At 40.9% G+C, this 25,143-nt stretch overlaps 1 protein-coding gene across 3 annotated transcripts in view; it reads right to left on the reverse strand.

The window, feature by feature from the left end:
* Window positions 1-25,143, reverse strand: part of ergic1 (endoplasmic reticulum-golgi intermediate compartment 1) — a 134,708-nt gene that overhangs the window by 62,501 nt on the left and 47,064 nt on the right. For all 3 annotated transcript variants that reach the window (XR_011963503.1, XM_072590953.1, XM_072590951.1), the window contains exons 3-5: window positions 10,392-10,464; window positions 5,726-5,820; window positions 2,863-2,987 (exon numbers count right to left, since the gene is read on the reverse strand). Coding sequence is in view for 2 of the 3 variants with exons in the window: in XM_072590951.1 (XP_072447052.1) it covers window positions 2,863-2,987; window positions 5,726-5,820; window positions 10,392-10,464 (293 nt within the window). In the remaining variant the exon portion in view is untranslated. The remainder of the gene's footprint in view (window positions 1-2,862; window positions 2,988-5,725; window positions 5,821-10,391; window positions 10,465-25,143) is intronic.

A 25,143-nucleotide genomic window follows, 5' to 3' on the forward strand; every position in this document is an offset into this window, starting at 1 on the left:
TTTGAAGGTTTTTCTAAAACTTTACACGAAACTAATCAGACCACCAGCTGGAATAATGTGAACAGTTTAGGCCCCTTCATTAAGGAGAGATATACTTGCATTGGAGAAGTCCAGAGAAAGTTCACTAGGCTTATACCAGGTATGGAGGAACTGTCTTTTGAGGACAGGTTGTGTGGATTGGGTCTGTTCTCATTGGAAAAGAGAAGAATAAGAGACAATCTTGTTGAAACATTCAAGACTCTTGGAGGACATGAGAGACCGTAGAGGCAGAAAGGTTATTTCCCCTTGTGGGAGAGTCTAGGACCACAGCACATCATCGCAGAATATGAGGTCACACATTTAAGACCCAGTTGAGGAAGAATTTCTCTGAAGGTTGCATATCTATGGAATTCTTTACCACAGACTGCTGTTGAGAGACTCATTAAACTTCATAAGTACATGGTAAGTATATTCCATACAGAGAGAGACAATTTTAAAATTAAATAAAAGAATCAGGTTTATAGAAAAAGAGCAGGAAAGTGGAGTTGAGGGTTATTAGATCGCCATGATGTTCCTGAATGGCAGAGTAGGTTAAATTACCTACTTCTACTCCTATGTCTTATGGTCTTGTCTTCCAGTTTCAGATCTGTATTTACCAGCTCATATCACTTATGGAGGCTTATCATCATAAAAATCAGTGATGAGTCAGTAATTGCCACTCCCAAACAGTAAGCTATTTTGGAATCACTCATTGTTACCTGAAGATTACATCACCTTTACCTTGAACTTCACTGACTTAATCAAGACAAAGAATAGGATTCCTACCATATGACTAAATATACACGACAAAAGCGATGCCAGTCACAAGGGCTTTACAAAAAATAAGAATACTCTGTGGTGGAGCTGTAGCTGAAACAGCGTTTGTAAGTAAGGTACGACAAAACAAAAGAATGTTGATTCATTATTGATGAGTCAAATTTGTAAGTATATTTGTAAGTCTATCTCTTTCTGAAAGATTATATAAAATGTCATTCTGCTGAAAAAGACTGTACAGCTCGTATACATCCTTTACTTTAGTGTAACATCTTGTATTGTCTGGCTTATGAAATTATTATTTGGCCCTGAAGTAAACAATGATAGATGTACATTCTTCCCAATGAAATTATCATTCCACCAAATGGAAGAATGATATAAGGTTGGTCAAAGGGAGTTTTTGAAACTATGATTTTATTTGTAAATAACCTTTCAAAAAAAAAATTATGAAGCCCTTTGGTTACTTTTATTTTTCCTAACTACAGGATCTAATCAATCCTTTTTTTTGGCAATCTCAAACAATTTTCTTATTTCCTACAAACTTAGTAAAATCTAATAATTTAGAAAGCCTTTTAGCAGGATCCATAGTTTATTTTTGATTTCATTGCAAATATTTTGCTTCCAGAACAATTTGGGATCATGTATTAAACTGAACAAACCTCCCATCCTTGTTCCCTCTCTTAAATAAAACAAAAACATCTGAACCATCCACATGAACTTTGCTGATCTTTCTTAAAGATGAAATTTGGTAATACACTCTGGGAGCGAGATCCCATTTGGGAAGCAATCATGAAACTAGAATCAAAACATGTTTAGTTCAAATACAATTTAATTCAAAGTTTCCACCCAAACTAATTTGCGTGATAACAACTTACAATCGTCTGTGAGCCAAGGTAATTAGATTAATTACTTACAGAGTGGAAACAGGACCTTTGGCCCAACAAGTCCACACTGACCCTCCGAAGAGCAACCCACCCAGACCAATTCCCCTACATTTACCCCTTCACCTAACACTGCAGGCAATTTAGCATGGCCAATTCACCTAATCTGCACATCTTTGGACAGTGGGAGGAAAATGTAGCACCCGGAGGAAACCCATGCAGACACGGGGAGAATGTGCAAACTCCACACAGACAGTTACCAGAGGTGGGAATTGAACCCGGGTCCCTGGCACTGTGAGGCAGCGGTGCTAACCACTGTGGGATTTGGGAGTGTCCTTTCATCAAAAGTATTGCTTGATGTATTTAGGTGCGCTAACCTGGGCAGTATTATTAATACAGCTGAAACGTTGGTTTATCACCAGAAATAATTATTTTTAATGTACTCCCTAGCTTCTGCTAGTGAGCAACTAGATTTGTAATGAACAAATACTGCATAAAATAATGCGAGTGAGCCATTAAATATTTTAGTTTACACAAGCCAGTCTTATTGTAAATTAATTACATGGGAAAAAACACATCGCCTCATGTTTTGAGCTCGAAAGTCTTTCTAAATCAAATAAAAACAAAAGAACTACAGATGTTGGAAATCAGAAACAAAAACAGAAATTGCTGGAGAGAAATCAGAGTGAACCTTTCGGGTGCAGTCAACCTGACTCAGAACTCTTCCCGAACCAGTTCTCTCAGAGGAATCTCGTAAGGTCAGTCTGGGGATCAGGCCAGTTATTTACAGAGCCTGATCCTGGCAAATTTAATCTTGAACTAGCAGAAAAGTTCATGGGTAACTCAAACATAAGTGGTTTTGTCTATAATCTAATCAGGCTTCTAATTCCTGAATGTATTCTTCTGGCTTTGCCTGTGATTTATAATATGGTTGCAAAGCTCGTGGAAAAAGTAAAGAATTAACACACACTCTCCCCCTCCCATCCTCCAGCAAAGCTCCTGAAGCATTTATAAGATTATTTAACTACTATACCAGAGACAGAAAATCACCATTTATCACAAGTTCTTGTTTTTCCTTTGTTGCATCATTCAAGATAACATTGAGACATGAACATTAAATTTCTTAAACATACACAAAAGCCTTTCAAATGTTATTTTTATATAAAAGATGTCTTGATGTCAAACTTACTTTATTAATGCTGAACTGTCCCTCAAACCGACAGCCTTGGCCATTATTTAGAGGAAGTTTCATGGAGTTATCAATATGGCCAACTTCATGTCTTCCCATTTCATCTTGGATGTCTAATCCAACAACTAAAAAAATAAGGTTTTCATATAAGTAGACATTGCAAGCTGTTAAAAAGACTTTTTAAAAACTTAAAGAAAACTCTAAAACAATTCAAAACAGCTTTGACCAATTTGTCTACTTGAAATTCTGAAATCTGCTTTTGGTTGATTAAAAGTAAGCACTCAACTGGTCCTAAAATAACCAGCATTTAATTAGAGAGAGATTTAAAAGAGATGCGCAGGGCAAGTTTTTCACACAAAGGGTGGGGAGTGCCTGGAATGTGCTGCCAGAGCAGGTCGTGGAAGCAAACACAATAGCAGCATTCACGCAGCACCTGGACAAATACACAAATAGGAAGGGAACAGAGTGACATGGATCCTGTAAGTGAAGACAGTTTTGGTATGGAAGGGCAAAATGTGTCAGTGCAAGCTTACATGGGCAAAGGGCCTGTTCCTATGCTGTATTGTTCTTTGTTTGTTCTCAAAACCAAGACTGAATTCAGGCCTGTGGTAGGCTGACTATTGTTGACGGATTGTTTTGAGAATCAAATTTTGCAATTTGACCCAAAGATCTTACCAATGACTCGCAAAGGTAATTATTTGCACAAAAGAGCCATTTTCCAGCCGTGGGATTACTTTTTTTTGAGAATGTGAACACTAAAGTTCAAACTATGTCCTGAGGAGACTTAGATGCATGCAACTCCTAATCCCGTCCTCAGTTCCAGAATATTATGTTATCCATCTGTTTACAACATTTTGAAGGCTATTAGATATATTTGACATCTACTAGTCACCCTGGAACAATTTACATAATCAATTTCTAAAGCTCATCATTGCACCCCTACAAATACTACAAAGAATGATATTATGACAAACCAGGAAGAGAGCACAACATTGCACAAGTTCCTCTGTGCATATGTGCAAATTAAGATAAATTTTGGATAACAAGTCAGGCAGTGCAGGAACATTGCATGTACTTACAAGCTTTGATATCCACATGGTTAGAAGATAATTTTGTGGCAATATCACATGTCTCCAGCCAGCAAACACTGACGTAGTTCTGACTGTCATGACAAGCACTGATGTCATTCGCAACCAGCTTTGCCTGCATGAAGGATTCTAACTAACAGTGAGAAATAAGGCATTTTCCATTGAGGGTTTATGTTAACTCCGTGTCCAGTGGGATTAATAATGTTATGTCTCTTGCATTTTGGGGCCTTTTTGCAGAAATAATACAGAGGATAAATGCTGACTCAAAGGCATACTAACCATTTACCAAAAACTAGATAAGAAAAGCTGAATCCAAGTTGGTCACATCATCCTTTCTTTCTGCCACTGGTTCCTAGCAGCTGCCCTAACAGCACTTTAACCCCAAGATGATGCTTGACACAGCACGATGTGTGTGTGTGTGTTTTTTTTTTAACATTTACCAAATCCCAAGCTACCTTTGGAAGCACAATACCACACTTGCACAAATGATGTATAGTACATGGACACAATAGAGAATTGAAGGACACTTCTCACTGCACCAACCTTTGAAAAAGGGTCAGGCAATGTTATAAATCTGGATTTATTTTGTAACAAACCCTGACAGTGTTCTGTAAAAATGCACGATGAGTGCCAAGAGGAGTTGATCTGGCTTTCACTAGAAACAGGATATTAGGGAGCTAGGTGCAGCCAGGGAAGCTCATGTTTCAAGTTTATTTTAACTACAAAATTGAATGAGTGAACGGAGAAATGGGTTTATCAGTTGCAGAAACTGAACCAAGACACAACTTTAAAGTAACAACAGAAAGTGGTGGAGAAGGTCAGGTCAGGCAGCATTTGCAGAGAGAACAAAAAAAGGTATTTTGAGTCCACTATAACTGTTGAAACTGAAGAGGGCTGGAAAGTGATGGTTTTATGCTGTTAACAAATGAGGAAGAGGGGAAGTAGGACATGGTGATGGTATCCAAAGCAAAAGGCAAAGAAAGTGCTAATGGTAGTAGAGGAAGTATATACAAGAATAGTTGTAAATTGTCAATGATAATAGCAGAAACTAGGTCAGCTCTGCTCAAAGCAAACTCCTGCAACCAAGACATGAGATGCGTGATGGATTGGAGAAGGGTGTGTAATCAAAATGGAGGAGAATATTCATGGTCTGACATCATTGAACTCAATGCAGTGTCCTTGCTTCTTCTCACCCTTTCTCAATATCGTTTAAAAAAAAACAAATTTCCCAGCACCCTTCAGATATGAAGAGAAATGTTAAGACCATAAGACCATAAGACATAAGAGTGGAAGTAAGGCCATTCGGCCCATCGTGTCCTCTCCGCCATTCAATCATGGCTGATGGGCATTTCAACTCCACTTACCCGCATTCTCCCCGTAGCCCTTAATTCCCTGAGACAACAAGAATCTATCAATCTCTGATGTTAAATCCATCTTGAAACATCACCCAGTTTCTCTCTCCACAGATGCTGCCAGATTTGCTGAGTTTCTCTAGCACTTTGTTTTTAAATTCAGATCCCCAAAATGCATAGTACTTTGACTTTATACATAAAATGAGAAACTACTTCGCATTTAAAAGTAGGAGACTGAAATATATTCTATGACAGTAAGAGGTAGACTTGGTTGAAACACTCAAAATAAAAAGGGCTATTTCACCAACCTTATAAGGAACAGTGATACGGGCTTGAAATTAGCTTGGAAGGCAAGAGAAAAATTTGGCCCTTGAGCTTTGCATATTCTGACACAAACAAAAGGGTAAGCTGACTTTTACTCACCATCACACGAAAGGTTAGGTAAACTGATATTTAGATTCACTTCAATCTTTCCTCCACTATCTTTGTCAGGGTCAGCCACGTACAATTCATTCACTCTGTAATACAATGGCAACTGCTCATTTTTGAGAACATTTGGTGATGATATAATGTTTTAAATGCTCCAGTCAGCGTCACCAAAGATAAAAAGAAATGCAGCATTTTCCTAGCAACGAGGCATACATGAGACGTAGACAAGGTGGTACAGGAGCTACTGAAGACTCGGAGGTGAAATTTAAAATTACAAATTCTCTGAAAGGACTTCAACAAGTGGTCCTAAAATCTAACTATGAAATAGAGAAAATAACAAGGCAACATTCCAAGGGGAAAATCTCTCAACAATTAGCAAATTGATATTTATATTCAAGGCATTTGTGAATAACATGCAATACAAAGGATATATAGCTTCCGGGCAAATTGGTTCCTCATCTGCACGGCGAACTAAACATTTAAAAAGTATAGCTCCTAAAAATTGTGATCTTAAGTTGGAGGAACAAAATAAGATTTCTAAAGAGCTTTCCTGTTTTCTTAAGAATGTAAAGATCACCGAGGACATTGCTATTAGCCTTTGCTCCAATGCTTTGGCATTTCAATGGGAGTTGTCAAAATTTCAGTCATCACTCAATGCAGACAGAACTTTTAAAATCTCTTCTCACTCTGAAACCCAGCAGCCGGGCTTGACTTTTTTTGAAAATTGACACTGAAATGAGGAACTAACTGTGGAGTCAGGAGCAAAAGTTGTCCTTGAAATATTAGAGGAAATAATCTACTCCCCCAGCTGCTTCTCCGTTTTCATTCCCAGTTCATACCAGTTAAATAAGCAGTAAGAAGAATAAAGAGCTTGAAAATATTTCATGCATCTAACACTTCAGAGAACAGCGATACAGAATGGGACTACACGAACACTGCAGCAACACTGACGTTAAGCAGCACAATAATCAGAGGTAATAGTGTACTGGACCGTCACTGGTCTAGAAATCCAGAGACAGCCAATGTTCCAGACATATGGGTTCAAATCCCACCACAGTTGATGGTGAAACTTAATTCCAGATTTTTTTTTTTGGAATTTCAATATAGAATTAATCTGGCAACCACTGTCATTGTTCTAAATACCCTTAGAGAAAGATCTAACCTTACCTGGTCCGGCTTACACATGACTCCACACAATGTGGTTGACTTTTAGCTGTCCTCTAAAATAGACCACTCCATTTAAGGGAAGGACAAAAAATGCTAGGCCAGCCAGTAAGGTTCATAGTTTATGAACTTTTCTTTTGAAAAGCACAATACTTAGTCACATATTAAGAGGTTTAGTCAAATGCTCCCAACTGCTAAACTTGATGGATTGAATTATTTGCTCCCATAGGATGAGAGCTTGGAAGTGGGCAGGATACTTAATTAGGCAGGTTACCAACACACCACTATCTCCTTGCCTTTTCAGAATCATGTTGAGCAGGAAGATATATGGTAAACCTCACAGGCAACTGAGGCCCTGAGATGGGCAACTTATGACCACTTTAGAACCTGAGCTCACCGTCAGCATAGAAGCAGCTCCCTGCAAGCCAGTGAGCAGCATGTCACCTTAGGGCAGAGGGCTGGTTCCTGCAGTCAAAGGAAGCAGTGTTTAATGTCCACTTCCTTCATCAGGCAGGTGTTGTTCATTAGGAGTCACCAATACCCTGCACACCCCCCTTCCTGCATTCCACAACTGGTAAACGCCATCCATACCCACTCCACCTTTACATTTGCTCTGGTCCCTCTACAGGTCCTAGGATTCCAGGGAGGGCACTCCCATCAGCAGCCACAGCCTCCTCACCAATACTGCTGCCAAGAACAAAAGCTGTTGGTTTCGGACTCGTTCACGATTGATGGGACTCACACCCCAGGGATCTTGATTCCTGGCAAAGGTCTGCCAGTGGCCATGTCATTGTTTCATTGGCATGTGGTTCAGCTGGCTTCCCTGGATGAGACAGTATGGCCAGCTAACCATGAGGCTTAATTATGGTAGCATTTTTAAGATGGTGGCTGTATGAAGAAGACTCCTGCATTGACAGATGCAGCTTCTGAAACAACTGAATGCAATCAATCCAGCCATGTCAGTTGAGGTCACAGAGTATCAAGTGGCTTCCCCTGACTCATCAATCCCCAGTTTTCTCAGTCACTACCTCATCCGTGACCATGTAGCTTGGGAGATAAAAGTCACTATGGGGGAGCCATTGTTCCACAGCAAGTGGCCTTTAGGCTCAAATTCCTCTACATGAGGAAAGGGAGAAAATGGGATCTTTTTGCCCTGTGGATTTCTAGAGCAGAGGCAACCGCATGGTTTTAAAGATTGCTGAATGCCTGTCTACCCATAATTCGAGAGACCCAAAAGTCCACATTGAGCAACACTTGCATTTAGAGTCAGATGTACAGCATGGAAACAGACCCTTCAGTCCAACCCGTCCATGCCGACCAGATATCCCAACCCAATCTAGTCCCACCTGTCATCACCCAGCTAATATCCCTCCAAACCGTTCCTATTCACATACTCATCCAAATGCCTTTTAAATGTTGCAATTGTACCAGCCTCCTCCACATCCTCTGCCAGCTCATTCCATACACGTACCGCCCTCTGCATGAAAAAGTTGCCCCTTAGGTCTCTTTTATATCTTTCCCCCCCTCACCCTAAACCTATGCCCTCTAGTTCTGGATTCCCAAACCCCAGAGAAAAGCTTTATCTATTTATCCTATCCATGATTTTATAAACCTCTGTAATGTCACCCCTCAGCCTCCGACGCTCCAGGAAAAACCGCCCCAGCCTGTTCAGCCTCTCCCTGTAGCTCACATCCTCCAAACCTGGCAACACCCTTGTAAATCTTTTCTGAACCCTTTCAGGTTTCACAACATCTTTCCGATAGGAAGGAGACCAGAATTACACACAATATTCCAACAGTGGCCTAACCAATGTCCTGTACAGCCGCAACATGACCTCCCAACTCCTGTACTCAATACTCTGACCAATAAAAGAAAGCATACCAAATGCCTTCTTCACTATCCTATCTACCTGCGACTCCACTTTCAAGGAACTATGAACCTGCACTCCAAGGTGTCTTTATTCAGCAACACTCCCTTGGACCTTACCATTAAGTGTATAAGTCCTGCTAAGATTTGCTTTCCCAAAATGCAGCACCTCGCATTTATCTGAATTAAACTCCATCTGCCACTTCTCAGCCCACTGGCCTATCTGATCAAGATCCTGTTGTAATCTGAGGTAACCTTCTTCGCTGTCCACTACATCGGCAAACTTACTAACTATACCTCCTAGACTCGCATCCAAATCATTTATATAAGTGACAAAAAATAGAGGGCCCAGCACCAATCCTTGTGGCACTCCACTGGTCACAGGCCTCCAGTCTGAAAAACAACCATCCACCACCACCCTCTATCTTCTATCTTTGAGCCAGTTCTGTATCCAAGTGGCTAGTTCTCCCTGTATTCCATGAGATCTAACCTTGCTGATCAGTCTCCCATGGGGAATCTTGTTGAACACCTTACTGAAGTCCATATAGATCACATTCACTGCTCTGTCCTCATCAATACTCTTTGTTACTTCTTCAAAAAACTCAATCAAGTTTGTGAGACATGATTTCCCACACACAAAGTCATGTTGACTATCGCTAATCAGTCCTTGTCTTTCCAAATTCATGTACATCCTGTCCCTCAGGATTCCCTCCAACAACTTGCCCATCACCGACGTCAGGCTATCCTTCAATTTGCCACCAAAGCCTGATACAGGAGATTTCTTTTTCAAAAGGACATAGCTGCATCATGCTTGCATTGATGGTATCTGTGCTGAGGAAGGAGCACAAACGTGGTGACATTATTTTTCCATCTCTCTTCTCTTTATTTTCTGCAAATGTTTGGTGTTGTTCTGTTGTCATATTGGATTGTAGCATTCCCAATGTAATTCTCTCTTTTTACTTTTGGATATGTATAGTGATTCTGCTGTAGCAAATTTGCATAAGGACAGTTTTAAAATTATTAGAGCATGACCATAGCTAACACATGTGCGCCGTTTTACAAAGTGAACTTTTTGTAAAATGTGTGACATAGTCTGTTATCTGTTTCCTTTTGCACATCAGGGAAAGAACTTAAAATTGGAGTCAAAACATTTTTTGGATAAAGATCACCTTCCACAAAGAAAGCTGCAAGCCAAGGTCAATTTATCATTTTAAAACGAATTGATTTTTTAAAAATTTAAATACCTGAAGGGATACGGAACAAAGTCATATATAATCTAATCAGGATTCAATTAAACAGCAGAGTGAGCTCAAGGGAAAAAAATAGCTTCCTCTTTGTCCAAAACATATCCATCTTTTGCGAGAATACATATGAAGCAGGGACTTGTTCATGACCTGTTACTATAGATAGTCTAACAAAAATAAGGAAAGAGGGGAAGTATGATTTATTAGCAATAAGCAAACCAAGGTGAATGAAACACAATGAACATTCTGGCACCCCCATTTTGTCAACAATAACGAGCAATGGTCATGCTAATTAGGCCTTATCCATTAAGCTTTCCCCTTCAAAAGAAGTTTTTTTTATCAATACTATCAACCACAGAGGTCAAGGGACAGACTGTCGTACTTACATTTCAGTAGCAATGAAGCCAGTCAGTTCTGACAAGAAAAGGAACAGCATGAACACGCAGCAGCAGATGGAAACTATAAAACAAATAAACGCACTTAAACACAAACTCCAATACTCATTTTGCTCAAAGTGCAAGATGTGTTGTCAATGTAAAGTGTGAGAAAGTCTGCTGAATTATATTGGTAGAAAGTGAAGACTGCAGATGCTGGAGATCAGAGCTGAAAAATGTGTTGCTGGAAAAGTGCAGCAGGTCAGGCAGCATCCAAGGAGCAGGAGAATCGACGTTTTGGGCATAAGCCCTTCTTCAAGAATGAGGAAGGCGTGCCAAGCAGACTAAGATAAAAGGTAGGGAGGAGGGACTTGGGGGAGGGACATTGGGAATGCAATAGGTGGAAGGGGGTTAAGGTGAGGGTGATAGGCCAGAGAGGGGGTGGGGGCGGAGAGGTCGGGAAGAAGATTGCAGGTCAAGAAGGTGGTGCTGAGTCCGAGGGTTGGGACTGAGATAAGGCCGGGGGGGGGGGATGAGGAAGCTGGAGAAATCTGCATTCATCCCTTGTGGTTGGAGGGTTCCTAGTTGGCCCGACCTCTCCGCCCCCAACCCCTCTCTGGCCTATCACCCTCATCTTAACCTCCTTCCACCTATCGCATTCCCAACGCCCCTCCCCCAAGTCCCTCCTCCCTACCTTTTATCTTAGCCTGCTTGGCACACCCTCCTCATTCCTGAAGAAGGCCCGAAATGTCGATTCTCCTGCTCCTTGGATGCTGCCTGACCTGTTGCGCTTTTCCAGCAACACATTTTTCAGCTCTGAATCATATTGGTCCAGACCATAATTCAATTTTATCACCATTTATATAGCGTAGTAAAGAGTCATAGTGCTTTGGTATATTCACACAACAAAGGCTGATTAACTGATGACTTAGGTGAAGGTAAGCACCTGTCGATAAAGCCGAAAACAAAAACATTTTAAAAAATCTCAATCAGAAAGTTGAATTGTCGTCAGTGTTTTACAAATGTAATAACAAATAACAAAAGAATTGTGGATCCATAGTGTTCTATGAATAAATCATTTCCATGTTATCGTTAAAGATGGAATTAAACAAGCCAATACACAAGTCACAGCTCGATAATTGGGATCACACGACACAGTAGTAATGTCTCTAGCTCTGCCAGAGGTCTGGGTTCCAGTCTACCTGCTCCAAATAGTGTGTCTGAACATATCTGCCCGGGTTGATTAAAAATATCTCAGTAAATGGCAGTATCACAGATTGTTTTGGAGAAGCGGCATCCCACATCACTCCAGGTTTCTGACATCAAATCAATTACCTGTATTTGTTAGAGTGATTAAACATTATACAAAACAAAAGTCAAGGGAACATGACACTGCACATCATTGTTGAGCTGCTAAAGCTCAGCTACAGCAAAAATACAGCTAATGAATAAAGTACTGGGGATGTGGGTTCAAACAGACAGTTGGCACATTGAAGACTGCTTGCTTCTTGGGTTATCAGGGCTGGTGAGTACTCCTTGTTTCCCTTCTCTGTACAACAACACTTCAAAGTACCTCATTAGCTATAAAGACATTATTTGATGTCCCAAAGTTATCAAAAGTGTTATGCAAATCTTGTTTCCTTCTCTTCATCGACTTCCTGATGTTTGTTGAGTTCAGAAAAGTCAAAAGATCGCCGAAGTGCAAAGTTCCCACATAATAAAACTTGAATGAGCTGCTTGAATAATTCAAAATGTTATTAATTTTCAAAACTAACATGAATTGCAGTAAGGGCAGCCAGTTTTGAAGCAAGCATTGGACATTTGAACTAAACATCAGGGAGACCTGCCCCAGAGATGCTCCTCACACAAACATTTTCATGAGCAAATTCAACAGGAGATGATTCTACCTGTTCCTTTGCAAGTCACGTGACAAAATAAATAAAGTTGGATCAGGACTGTGGCTAAAAGTTAAGAAACAATCTTTTCAAATGTTAGATTGGAGCCAACACCCTTGGCTCATCGAAAATAAAGACTACTGATCTATGAATTCTGGGGGCAAATTGAATAGGTAATAGTAACATCCAGGAAGAAGCACAAATCGTGGTGGCATGATGGTTCATTGGTTAGCACTACTGCCTCACAGCGTCAAACACCTGGGTTCAATTCCACCCTCAGACTGTGTAGAGTTTGCACATTCTCTCCACGTCTGTGTGGACTTTCTCCAGGAGCTCTGGTTCGTCCCACAGTCCGAAGACATGCAGGTTAGGTGGATTAGCAATGGTAAATGCAGGGCTACAGGAACAGAGTAGAGGGGTCAGTCTAAGTGGGCTGGCCTTTGGGGAGTTGGTGTGGACTCGATGGGCCAAACGGCCTGCTTCCACACTAGTGATTCTAAGATAAGGGATGTAGAATGGATGGATTGGAAGCTACGTATTCCATTAGTAGAAAGGTCAATAACTGGGGGTATATTTAAGTTAAGGACGTAGAAAGCTAAAAGGAAAGTTGAGGAGGATAGGTTTTCATCCAGAGGGTGGTACGAATCTGGAACACTCTGCCTGAAAGAGTGGATGAGTCAGAAATCTTATGACATTCAAGCAATATTTAAATATTGACTTCTCTTAGTGAGTTTTGAGAAGATTTGTAGCTCAGGTTGAGATTCTGGATGTAAGTTTGCTCAGGGAGCTGGAAGGTTCATTTTCAGACATTTTGTCACCATACTAGGTAACATCATCAGTGAACCTCCGGTGAAAAAGCACTGATGTTATGTCCCGCTTTCTATTTGTGTGTTTAGGTTTACTTGGATTGGTGATGTCTTTTCCCATGTTGGTGATGTAACTTCCTGTTCTTTTCTCAGAGGGTTGTAGATGGTGTCCAAATCAATGAGTTTGTTGATAGAATTCCAGTTGGAATGCCATGCTTCCAGGAATTGTCGTGCGTGTCTCTGTTCAGCTTGTCCTAGGATGGATGTGTTGTCCCAATCAAAGTGGTGTTCTTCCTCATCTGTGTGTAGGGATACTAGTGTTAAACGGTCAAGTCTTTTTGTGGCTAGTTGATGTTCATGTATCTTAGTGGCTAATTTTCCACCTGTTTGTCCAATGTAGTGTTTGTTACAGATCTTGCAAGGTAATTTGTAAATTACGTTTGTTTTGCTTGTTGTCTGTATAGGGTGTTTTAAGTTCATTAGCTGATGTTTTAATGTGTTGGTGGGTTTGTGGGCTACCATGATGCCAAGATGTCCGAGTAGTCTGGCAGTCATTCCCAGAAAAAGAACAGGAAATGACATCAGCAACCCAAGGAACCCTAACCACATAAATAGAAAGCAGGCCATAACACCAGTGCTTCACCGGCGGCTCATTGATGATGTTAGCTAGTACGGGACGAAAAGCCTAAAAACGAACCTTCTAGCTCAGCAAGCAAACTTTACATCCATTCACTTACCTGAATGCAATAAACTCCAGGGCTATGGCCAAGAGCTGGAAAATGGGAATAGTGCGATCAGATCTTTTTGACCAAACAGCCTCCTTCTGTGCTGTAAACACCTATGAGTCAATGAGACATTGTCTCTACTATTTTATGTAAATCACCAAAAATAATCCAACAATGACTTAGATATCCTCAGCAGTCAAATGACATCAAAAACAAACCTTTTGGCAGTGGAAAACAAGACCAGCATAATAATATCATAGAATGAAACAGCAGGTTATTTGGCCTATTGCATCTGTGTCAAGTCTTTTGGATGAGCTAATCAATTATAGCTTCAACCCTATAGTTTCCCCACAGCCTGCAATAATTTTTCTCACTTCATCAAATGTTCAATTCCCTTTTGAAATTCATTTCTGAGCATAATTCAACCACACCTTTCAGGCAGTACTTACCAGATCATATTCACTGAAAAATACTGCTTCTTACATCATCACTGGTATTTTCGACAATTAATTTGAATCCATGCCCTCATACTTCAGTTACCAATATTTAGTCACTGGAAAACACCTTATCCTTCAGTTATTCTATCAAAACCCTTCTTGACTTTGAGCATCTCTATTAAATTTCCCTTCAACTTTCTCTGCTCTAAGAATTGCCCGCTCACAACACCCTCACTCTCCAGTATCTCCACATCAGTGTACACATGTTCCCCCCTCCAAGGACTTCCAAGCATGAACACAGACACAGAAAAGGCAGCAGCAGTCTGGAACTCTTCTGGAGTTTTAAGGGCTAAGCTTTATGCAACTGTCAATGTGGAGTTTGCATGTTCTCCCTGTGTTTGTGTCAGTTTCTGCCGGGTGCTCCAGTTTTCACCCACAGTCCAAAGATGTGTAGGGTAGGTGGATTGGCCATGCTGAATTGTTCTGCAGTATCCAGGAGGTGCAGGCTAGGGAATTAGCCGTGATTAGTACAGTGTTACAGGGATAGGATTGGAGTGGGGGGTGGGGGGGGGGCGGTGCGGAGTGGTCTTCGGAGGCTGATGGCCTCTATCTGCACTGCATGGATTTGATGATTCTATGGTGTTATTCAGAAAATCAATTACATATATTACTGCCTGCAAATCCCAAAGCATTCTGCAATGTGCTAGCCGGAGTAAAATTTCTATTAGGAAAATTTCAGAGCTTGTGACACAAATGGTTATGATAGAAACTATATTCCACTTGATTGTCAAGTGATCCACAGTGACACTGTAGGAAATCACAGAATCTCTGCCACCCCCTTGTAGCTGCTGCTGGTTTGACACAGCCTGGGAACCAATACTTACTGTGGAACTCCCCCTAGTGTGGCTTCCTGAAATTCCCCTTCAGTGACATGAGCCAAAGCGGTGAGCTGTGGGCAGCACTCACTGTTCATGAGATCACTGGGGTGGAATGTTAGAGAATGACAGGAAGAATAGTCTGGGCAGAAAATGTCAGTTCCCACTTCTCTTTTAACCCTCAGCTTTTAGAAGAATAAAAATAAAAGTCAATGAATTGTATGTCAAAGGGTTTCTCAGGAAAGAAAACGTCATATTGGAATCGAAATATTAACTAAGCTTTGTTCTTTACAGATGTTGCCAGATCTGTATTTTGTTTGATTTAAAATGTCTCATTGCCAAGTTCAAGTGGGTGCCAGTGTTGCATAATCTGATGTGACAACCATTCTAAAAAGGTACGGAAGGAAATACACTACATTAATTGCAAGCATTTAAATATTTTAATAGACATACATAGAAAACAGGCCACACAGCCCACAAATGCATGCTGGTGTTTATCACCATGAGAAGTCCCAATGATATGTGCCCACTCCATTCCATAACCCCTTGTTCCCTTGCCCTTCAAAAATCTAAGCGAACATATTACTACATGTTAGCATGGCCACATCAATAATTCCAAACCCTCACAACTCAGTAAAGATGTTTCTCCTGTCTGCTGTCCCGAATCTCAAATTTGTAGCTGCCCTCTCATTCAAATACTACAAAGTGCATTTCTATCCATTTTATTCCATCTTATACTTAAAATAGCAATTACCCACCACATTGACAATGCAAAGCTTATACCCACCAATGCTGTCACAAACAGGTACATCTAGAACATATTTGGTTGGTGAGAACAGGTTCATGTCAGTTATACCAATGACTGTCACACCACATGCAGCATCTAGAATTCAACCAAAGTAAGTCATTGGTATTCAAAGTTTGGTAGAAGATTTGTAGCTTGGGTGCTCGTTGTTGTGATTCTGTTCGCAGAGCTGGGAATTTGTCTTGCAAACGTTTCGTCCCCTGTCTAGGTGACATCCTAGAGGCATGGCACTCATCCAAAGACTCTATCAACAAACACATCCACCTGGACCCAATATACCGGCCACTACAGCGGAGCGCTCGAACTGACAACCGGAAGCGGCAGAGACAGGCCACTATAAATACCAGAGAAAACAGCACAGAAGCCCTTCACAGGAGGCTCCCAAGCACTGAGGATGTCACCTAGACAGGTGACGTAACGTTTGCAAGAAAATTCCCAGCTCGGCGAACAGAACCACAACAATAAGTCATTGGTAGTATAACAAAGCCAATGAAAACACCCATAATTATCAGCACTTGTAAATGCTGTGTCCTTCTCTCCTCAGTGCCTCCAGTTGGTATTCAACTTGGAGGATCACTGATTCATGAGCTAGTGAGGATGGTGGGTTGTATCTAACAGATTGTTTTGACGTGTCGGACCAGAGGCTCCAACAATTCAGGGTGATTTTTAGTCAAAGCCGCTTTCACTTATTGTTTACCACTGTGCTTAACACACCCCCCATGACAGGACACATCCAAGGATGGGGACTGGGGGAGTCTTGCTGGAACTTTGACTAATCTATGATTGTATCTCGACTAGTCTGTGAGACAACTCTCCTAATTTTGACATCAGTCCCCAATAAGGAGGGCTTTGCAGCTACTTTCGGGCTGTACCACTTTGAGTGATAATTCAATGCCTAGATCACTCAAGTACTCCATCAGTTTTAGCTTCATACTTTGTAGCAGCTAGTCACAAGTGAGTGACTTTGCAAGGCATTTCAGCAGGTAGCAAAAAAAATGATTAATTACATAGATGTAGGGTTGGAATTGCATTTAGGATCAAAATGCCAAACACACAAGAGGAACAAGAAAAAAAATTCATAGAAATGCAGATGCTGGAAATGAGAAACAAAAACAAATTGCTGGAAAAGCTCAGAGTATTTGGTAGCGTCAGCAAAGAGAAATCAGAGTTAATATTTTGGGTCCAGTTACCCTTCTTCAGAACCAATAGTAGCTGGGGAAAGGTTGGTGTTATTGCACAAGATAGTGGGGGAGGGGACGAGGTAAGGAGTAAACAATAGACGGGAGAGAGAGTCCAAAGAGAGAGGAAAACAGTTGAACAGACAAAGGAGTGGTTAAAGGTCAGTCTGGGATAATGCATAGCTGCTAATAGGGGCTATTAGTAGCTGACAATGAGTTTGTGTGGCAGCAGCCCATGTGATAGGGGTTGGGGTAAGGACATGGTGTCAAGGGGGAGCTACTGCTGTCATGGAGAGAAGAGGGGGTGAAGGCTGAAGTGCAGGAGATGGGTCAGACCTAGCGTAAAGCCCTGTCATCTATGGGGCTGGGAAATCCTCGATTAAAAAAGGCAGACATTTCAAAGGACTCCTTGTTGAAGGTGGCATAATCAGAACAGATGCGACGGGACGGAGGGACTGGAAGAATGGAATAGAGTCTTTCCAGGGAGTAGGATGTGAGGAAGTATAGTCAAGGTAACTGTGGAAGTTGGTGGTTGATAGAGGATATTGGTGGCCAGCCTATCCCCAGAAATGGAAACATGTCGAGAGAGGGATGGGAGGAGTCAGAGATAGACCAAGCAAAGATGAGAGCAAGTTGAAAATTGGAAGCAAAATACATAAACTTCTCCAATTCAGGACAAGAGAAGGAAGCAGCACTGATGATGTCATAGATATACTGGAGAAAGAGTTGTGGGTGAGAGCTGGATTAGGACTGGAACAAGGAATGGTCTACGTACCCCACAAAGAGGCATAAGTGGAGCCTGTGTGGGTACCCATGGCCACCCCTTAGACCTGACACAAGTGAAATGGTTGAATTTTAAATAAGAATCAGGTTTACTGATCTTTATCCCAGAAATTAGTCTTTTCCTTGAATTGAATTTTGATCTTTTAAAAGTCATTGCAGGATTTGAACTGTTATTTTCTAGATTACATTTTAGTGACATGTTTGGAGCACTATTGTGAACAGGGTGCTTCAACAAAGTAACTATTCTTTTCATAAGTAATATCAATTTGAAGATTTTAGAGCTATTAATGTTGCTTCTCCTATTCAAAACTGAAGAGCAATGTACAATAGGCGATAGCCTTCAATCTTTCTGAGCAGTTGCCTGACATAGGAAGATGGAAAATAGGAGAAGTCGGTGCCTTGACCCTTTGTGCCTGCTTCACCAGCTAACCAGATCATCGAACTCAGTGGCCTGTTCCCACTTTCTCTCCATATCCTTTGATCCCCTTAGACCGAAGCAGTATATAGTCATTCATCTGTATCCATAAGGGTGTTCATGGATACAGATGTATCCAGAGCTGGTTAAAAAAAAACGCAGATACATAATTTTTGCCCACGGATGTTGATTTTTGATGTTACTTATTTTTTTGCCATGGATAAGTGAATATGTGATTCATGCTTTTGTGTATACAGAGAATTTACTCTAACTCCTTCTTGAAAAGGATCAATGATTTGGCAATAGTGACGTTCTATGGCAAAGAATTCCACAGCCTCACCATTCTCTGGGCGAATAGATTGCTCATCTTAATCCTAAATTACCTACCCTGTTTAATTTGTGTGTGTGTGTGTGTGTGTGTGTGTGTGTGTGTGTGTGTGTGTGTGTGTGTGTGTGTGTGTGTGTGGGGGGGGGGGGGGGGGGGGAATTTTATTATTTCTTTGTTAAGAGCTGTGTTTTAAAATTCAGTAATTAAAGACAGATGCTCCTTAAACACTTGTTCTCTCAAACCACATTCGACTGTACTGTTTGCACTTCCTCTTATTTCTGAGAAATTCCTGAAGGTATGACTCCTCTTCTCAGAATACTTCTGTTTTGACATCGCATTCAGATTGTAGCAACAAATAGCTCAAACAGATTTTTTTTTATTAAGAAACAGAAGTTCCAAATTGTCGTCATTCCGTTATAAAAATTACACCCTTACAGCAGCTAAAACATTAATTTCATTACACAAGGAAAATAGGATCATGGCTGATCATCTAACTCCGTACCCCTGTTCCAACTTTCTCCCCATACCTTTGATCCCTTTCGTCCTGAGAACTATACCTTATATGGAAAAATAATCTGTAATTTTAACCTATTTTCAGAGAAATATACATTCCAATGCCTGTTTAATAGTTATTCTTGTTACTTTAAACAAGAACTTTGGGCTTTCATATTTGAGCCACCTGTCTCTAAAGGATACCTACCTTGTCTCTCTGAAAAGTGAGAATGCCTTATTTGTGTATATAAGCACTGTCCAAAATCAGGGAACACTTATTTCTATGTTTTATTTCAGGATTAGATTTATCTCAACTTTCAAAATAAAACTTAGAATTAGTTAGCAAATAGATTTTTGCTCTGAGACAGTCAATGCTCAATTTATATTGTCCACCCCATTTTCATAATTAACTCTAATTTTCATTTTAGAACAACATACTTCATGCTATATAGCCTTTAAAGGGTGCGATCGATTTATGCTTGAAGTAATGTCACTGAACTACAAAAAAGATGTGGGTTATGACGAGTATCAAAACAGAGGAAATGTATTACAATATTAGGAGGAGATGTGACCTTACAGTCACTATAAGTCAACTGCTATGACTCACGATGCCAAATTGTCAAAAATGAGTAATTGTATGCATTTCCACCAGTTATATATCATGTGATTTTCTGAAATAAAGATCAGGAAAGCTTGGTTACGCCATCCAAGAGCAGTAACTAAACCTTGAACTGGCGGAACTAGACCACAAGTACACAGAAATGCAAATGTTTAAGACAAACACTGAAGTTCTTTTCAACTTCTAAGCAATTCCAAAAAAAAATACATAGTATTATAAAGAAACATTATTTGGATTTATTTAGAGCTCTATAAATGGAAAAATAAAGTGAAGACTCAACATTTGAATTGTACATGGCAATGATTCGGCCATAGTTAGCAAACTGTGTGAAAGTTTCAGGCACCTCATTGGAGGAAGGACATTAAGATTTTAGAATGTACGCAATGTAAATTCAACATCATGAAGTCAGAAATGGGAAGCCATTGTTTCAGGTGAGATTTGAAATGCTACATCTACTCCTACAGGAACAAAGACAGTTAACAGTTTTAAAATAGCATTATTTTTAAAAGATGCAAAATTGTATCAATGAATATTACTCTGGTTAATCAATAACCAAATGTCATCAAGTTACTCTGTCAAATTATTAGTTTTAAGAAAAAGATAGCATGAATAAAATGAACTGAATGATCTTCTCTAACATTCTGTAAAATTCATATTAAATAAAATTTAACAAAGCACAATTGTTTTATCATCAGGCCATACAATACAAGATTGTATCATGACTATACATATATTAGATTTTGAATTAGCATTTACACAGGAACACAAAAATAAATTATGGGGTGAAATCTTCTATTCTGTTGAGCAACCTAGGTGTTTGCAAAGACGTTTGCAAAATATACCAAAATACCTGACCTTTCCCTTAAGGTTTAAATGCCCAGTTCAGAAACATAATAATGAATAGTAACTTTTGATTTATCTGCACTTTATCTTGTTATTAGCTCAACTCATCTCATTTCTATGCAGCACGCAATTCTCCTTTCTGTCTTCAAGAAATTAGAGGATATAATCTTTAACGTGAAATATGTCAGGTATAGACAGGATAGATGGAGTGAATCCTTAGAAGAGTATAAAAAGGCAGTAGGAGTATACTTAAGAGGGAAATCAGGAGGGCAAAAGGGAACATGAGATAGCTTTGGCAAATACAGTTAAGGAGAATCCAAATGGTTTTTACAAATACATTAAGGATAAACGGGTAACTAGGGAGAGAATAGAGCCCCTCAAAGATCAGCAAGGCGGCCTTTGTGTGGAGCTGTGAGAGATGGGGGAAGATATTAAACAAGTGTTTTGCATCAGTATTAGCTATGGAAAAGGACATGGAAGATATAGAATGTAGGGAAATAGATGGTGACACCTTGCAAAATGTCCATATTATAAAGGATGAAGCGCTGGATGTCTTGAAACGCATAAAGGTGGATAAATCCCCAGGACCTGATCAGGTGTACCCTAGAACTCCATGAGAGGCCAGGGAATTGGTTGCTGGGCCTCTTACTCAAATAATCACAGGTGAGGTGCCGGAAGACTGGAGGTTGGCTAAAGTTGTGCCACCATTTAAGAAAGGTGGCAAGGACAAGCCAGGGAACTACAGACCAGTGAGCCTGACATCGATGATGGACAAGTTGTTGGAGGGAATCCTGGGGGACAGGATATACATGTATTTGGAAAGGCAAGGACTGATTAGGGATAGTCAACATGGCTTTGTGCATAGGAAATCATGTCTCTCAAACTTGATTGAGTTTTTTGAAGAAGTAACAAAGGAAGAGAAATACATGTGATCTATATGGACTTCAGTAAGGCGTTCGACAAGGTTCCCCATGGGAGACTGGCTAGCAAGGTTAGATCTCATGGAATACAGGGAGAACTAGCCATTTGGATACAGAACTGGCTCAAAGATAGATGACAGAGAGTGGTGGTGGAGGGTTGTTTTTCAGAGTGGAGGCCTGTGACCAGTGGAGTGCCACAAGGATCAGTGCTGGGTCCACTACTTTTCATCATTATATAAATGGTTTGGATGGGAACATAAGAGGTATATTTAGTAAGTTTGCAGATGACCCCAGAATTGGAGGTGTAGTGGACAGCAAAGCAAGTTACCTCAGGTTACAAAATGATCTTGATTAGATGGGCCAATGGGCTGAGGAATGACAGATGGGAGTTTAATTCAGATAAATGCGAGGTGCTGCATTTTGGGAAAGCAAATCTTAGCAGGACTTATACACTTAATGGTAAAGTCCTAGGGAGTGTTGCTGAACAAAGAGACCTTGGAGTGCAGGTTCATAGCTCCTTGAAAGTGGAGTCGCAGGTAGATAGGATAGTGAAGGCGGCATTTGGTATGCTTTCCTTTAGTACAGGAGTTGGGAGGTCATGTTGTGGTTGTACAGGACATTGGTTAGGCCACTTTTGGAATATTGCGCGTAATTCTGGTCTCCTTCCCATCGGAAAGATGTTGTGAAACTTGAAAGGGTTCAGAAGAGATTTACAAGGGTGTTGCTAGGATTGGAGGATTTGAGCTACAGGGAGAGGCTGAACAGGCTGGGGCTGTTTCCCTGGAGCGTCGGAGGCTGAGGGGTGACCTTATAGAGGTTTATAATATCATGAGGGGCATGGATAGGATAAACAGATAAAGTCTTTTCCGTGGGGTGGGGGAGTCGAGAACTAGAGGGCATAGGTTTAGGGTGAGACGGGAAAGATGTTAAAGAGACATGGGGCCAATTTTTCCTAATGAAGGGTTCTGGCCCGAGACATCAAATCTCCTGCTCCTTAGATACAGCCTGACCTGCTGTGCTTTTCCAGCAACACACTCTCGACACCAATTTTTCAGACGGAAGGTGGTACGTGTATGGAAGCGGTGAAGGGTTTGGAGGGATATGGGCCGGGTGCTGGCAGGTGGGACTAGATTGGGTTGGGATACCTGGTCGGCATGGACAGGTTGGACCAAAGGGTCTGTTTCTGTGCAGTATGTCTCTACGTCTATGACTCTAAGTCAGAGCAGTTACCAGGCCTTCAGGCAACTCCAACTGTACAACAATGTTCCTGAATGCTCGCTGGAAACAATCTTTTTCGCCCTTCCATCCATACAAGTAGGAAACAGCAACCCACAGCATCATTATTTTGCTTTCAGCATAATTGACACATCACTACAGTGATGCAGTTCTTCACATTGGAACTCAGGGGCATTTATGTTTTGCTTCTCAAAGTTAATTTGCAAACACACATCAAACACCTACCCAAGAATGCATCTTATGGCTCTTAGCTGACCTTCTTAGCACTCATTGATTTTGCACTGCCAGCCCATATGGTGTGTTTTGATTTTCAACAGGTTGGTTCTTCAGTACGAAGCTACAGGCTATCAGCTTCTCTCCCTTGTACTGCTTCCTTGTACACAGACAGGAATTTGTCACAATTCACAGTACTGACAGTCCAGAGAGGGTACGTTTTGTTCTACAGCCCTGCAATACACCAGAATCACACTTGCAAACTGTACCAGCAACTTACATAGGTAGCATTCTGTATGTGCCCTAAACAAATGGTTACTTCTGAAAGTCAAAGGGACCTGTCTTAAGTGGGCTCAAGGAGGCCATTAATAAGTTGGGGATTCCCCAAAACCAAGTAAAGGGACTCATCTGATTACAATTCATTAAGTTAGCCAAGGTCATTCTGGTGCTTGGTCCTATTAGAGATGGAGCTCCATGGCTTTGCAATTCAGGGATTAGGCCACAGCCCGCTCCTTCAAGTCAAATATTGTGGAGACATCTGTCTGAGGGCTGGGGTATGCTCAGCTGTGGCTGCCATGCCAAGACAGTCCAAGGGGTGGGCAACAGGCAATCCTGAGGGTTTAGGCATTTATCATCTGGGAGCTTATCAGGGGGCAGTGGGAGAATCTTGGGGAAAATGGGAAGCTCAAGTTGGCAATGGACTGGGTAACAGAGGGAATGGTTATCATGAAAAGTAGCAATTCATGAGAAAAGGATGAAATCTCAGAGTATAGGAGAGAACTGGGAAGCAGCTGAAGGGGCATTTTCACAACAGACAATAAAGCGTCAATAGGAAAAGAATGTATGACGAACAAGGCCAAGGCAATTCACAAAGCCATGGACTCGGAGGGAAAAGTAGGGTCATTAAGTAGTTATATAAAGGAGATGACCCTTTGGACAACCAGAAATGGAGAGAGCATGCAAAAACATCAGTGACCCAGGCAGCAACACAAAAGGGAACGTGATGGATTAATTCTGATGTTAGTGGTAGTGCGGGAGGGATGGCGATGGCTTGTGCATTCTGCTCCTTAAACAAATCTTGTTAAAGCATTATCAAGAAGCAATACTTCAGTTAGGAAGTAATTGTTGTGGGAGATTTAATATCGTGGCCCCAAAAAAAACCTTAACGAGATTTTAAAAAGCATCAGCTGAACTGGTTTTGAAGAAGGTTCAAACTTATATTTATCTTTTGAGTTTCCATTTGTGTCAGGCACCAGTGTCTTTAGGAGTCTTCAAATTAAGCCATTGTCTCCTGAGGATTGCATCTAGATGTACTGGGAATGTTTACTTTCTCCCAAGACCTGGACAGTGACGCTAACAGGGCAGAGTCATTTTAGCCAGGCAGCAGGAAACACAGGAGCCAGACACAGTCTCCATACACTCCTGATCGAGGGTTGTCAGTCAGGCTTGGAAACTGACCAAGACTTCATTCATAACAATGCAGAAATAATCCAGCAGAAAAACAAGACCGTTAGAGCTTGAAAATACAAACATCAACCCTACAGAGTCACAGTCTGCAAACAATAAGGCAAAGTGATACTCCCTTTTAGACAAATAAAAAAAAATGTTAAGACACAGGAGCCTCAAACAAATAATCTAAAACATAATTGAAAGAGTTAAAGTAAATGAACAGTTGGTAAACGCATCTATGGAAGGTGAAACCGTGAATATTTTATGTCATTGATCTTTCATCAGGACAGAAAAGGTGGTAGAAAGGAGCAGTCTTCCAGCAAGGGCAGAATCAGTGGGGCAGAGAATGACAGACCAAGCCCATCCCCAAGGAAACCCTAACCACCTCTCCTTGATGCTCAATGATAGACCATCACTGAATACCCCACTATCAACACTGTCAGAGATATGGACTAGCAGGCAAGAAAACAAGTGACAAATACTAAAGCATTTAGTGCCAAACCCTAAGTGCCTTTGAAGTGGTGGTGGCTGTGAGCTGCCAAATTTTACTTCTGCAGCCCATATGGAAGTTCCATGATGCCAATAGGAAGAGAGTTCCAGGATTTCAACCCAACAACAGTGAATAGGGGCAGAGTCCTCAGTCAAGATACTGTGTGGATTGGGCAGTAATCTGTAGGTAGTGTTCCCATGAACCTGCTGCCCTTATTCTTCTGGACATTAGAGGTTCAGGGTTTGAAACGTACTG

This window comes from Chiloscyllium punctatum, chromosome 20, assembly GCF_047496795.1.
Source record: "Chiloscyllium punctatum isolate Juve2018m chromosome 20, sChiPun1.3, whole genome shotgun sequence".
Lineage (NCBI taxonomy): Eukaryota > Metazoa > Chordata > Chondrichthyes > Orectolobiformes > Hemiscylliidae > Chiloscyllium > Chiloscyllium punctatum.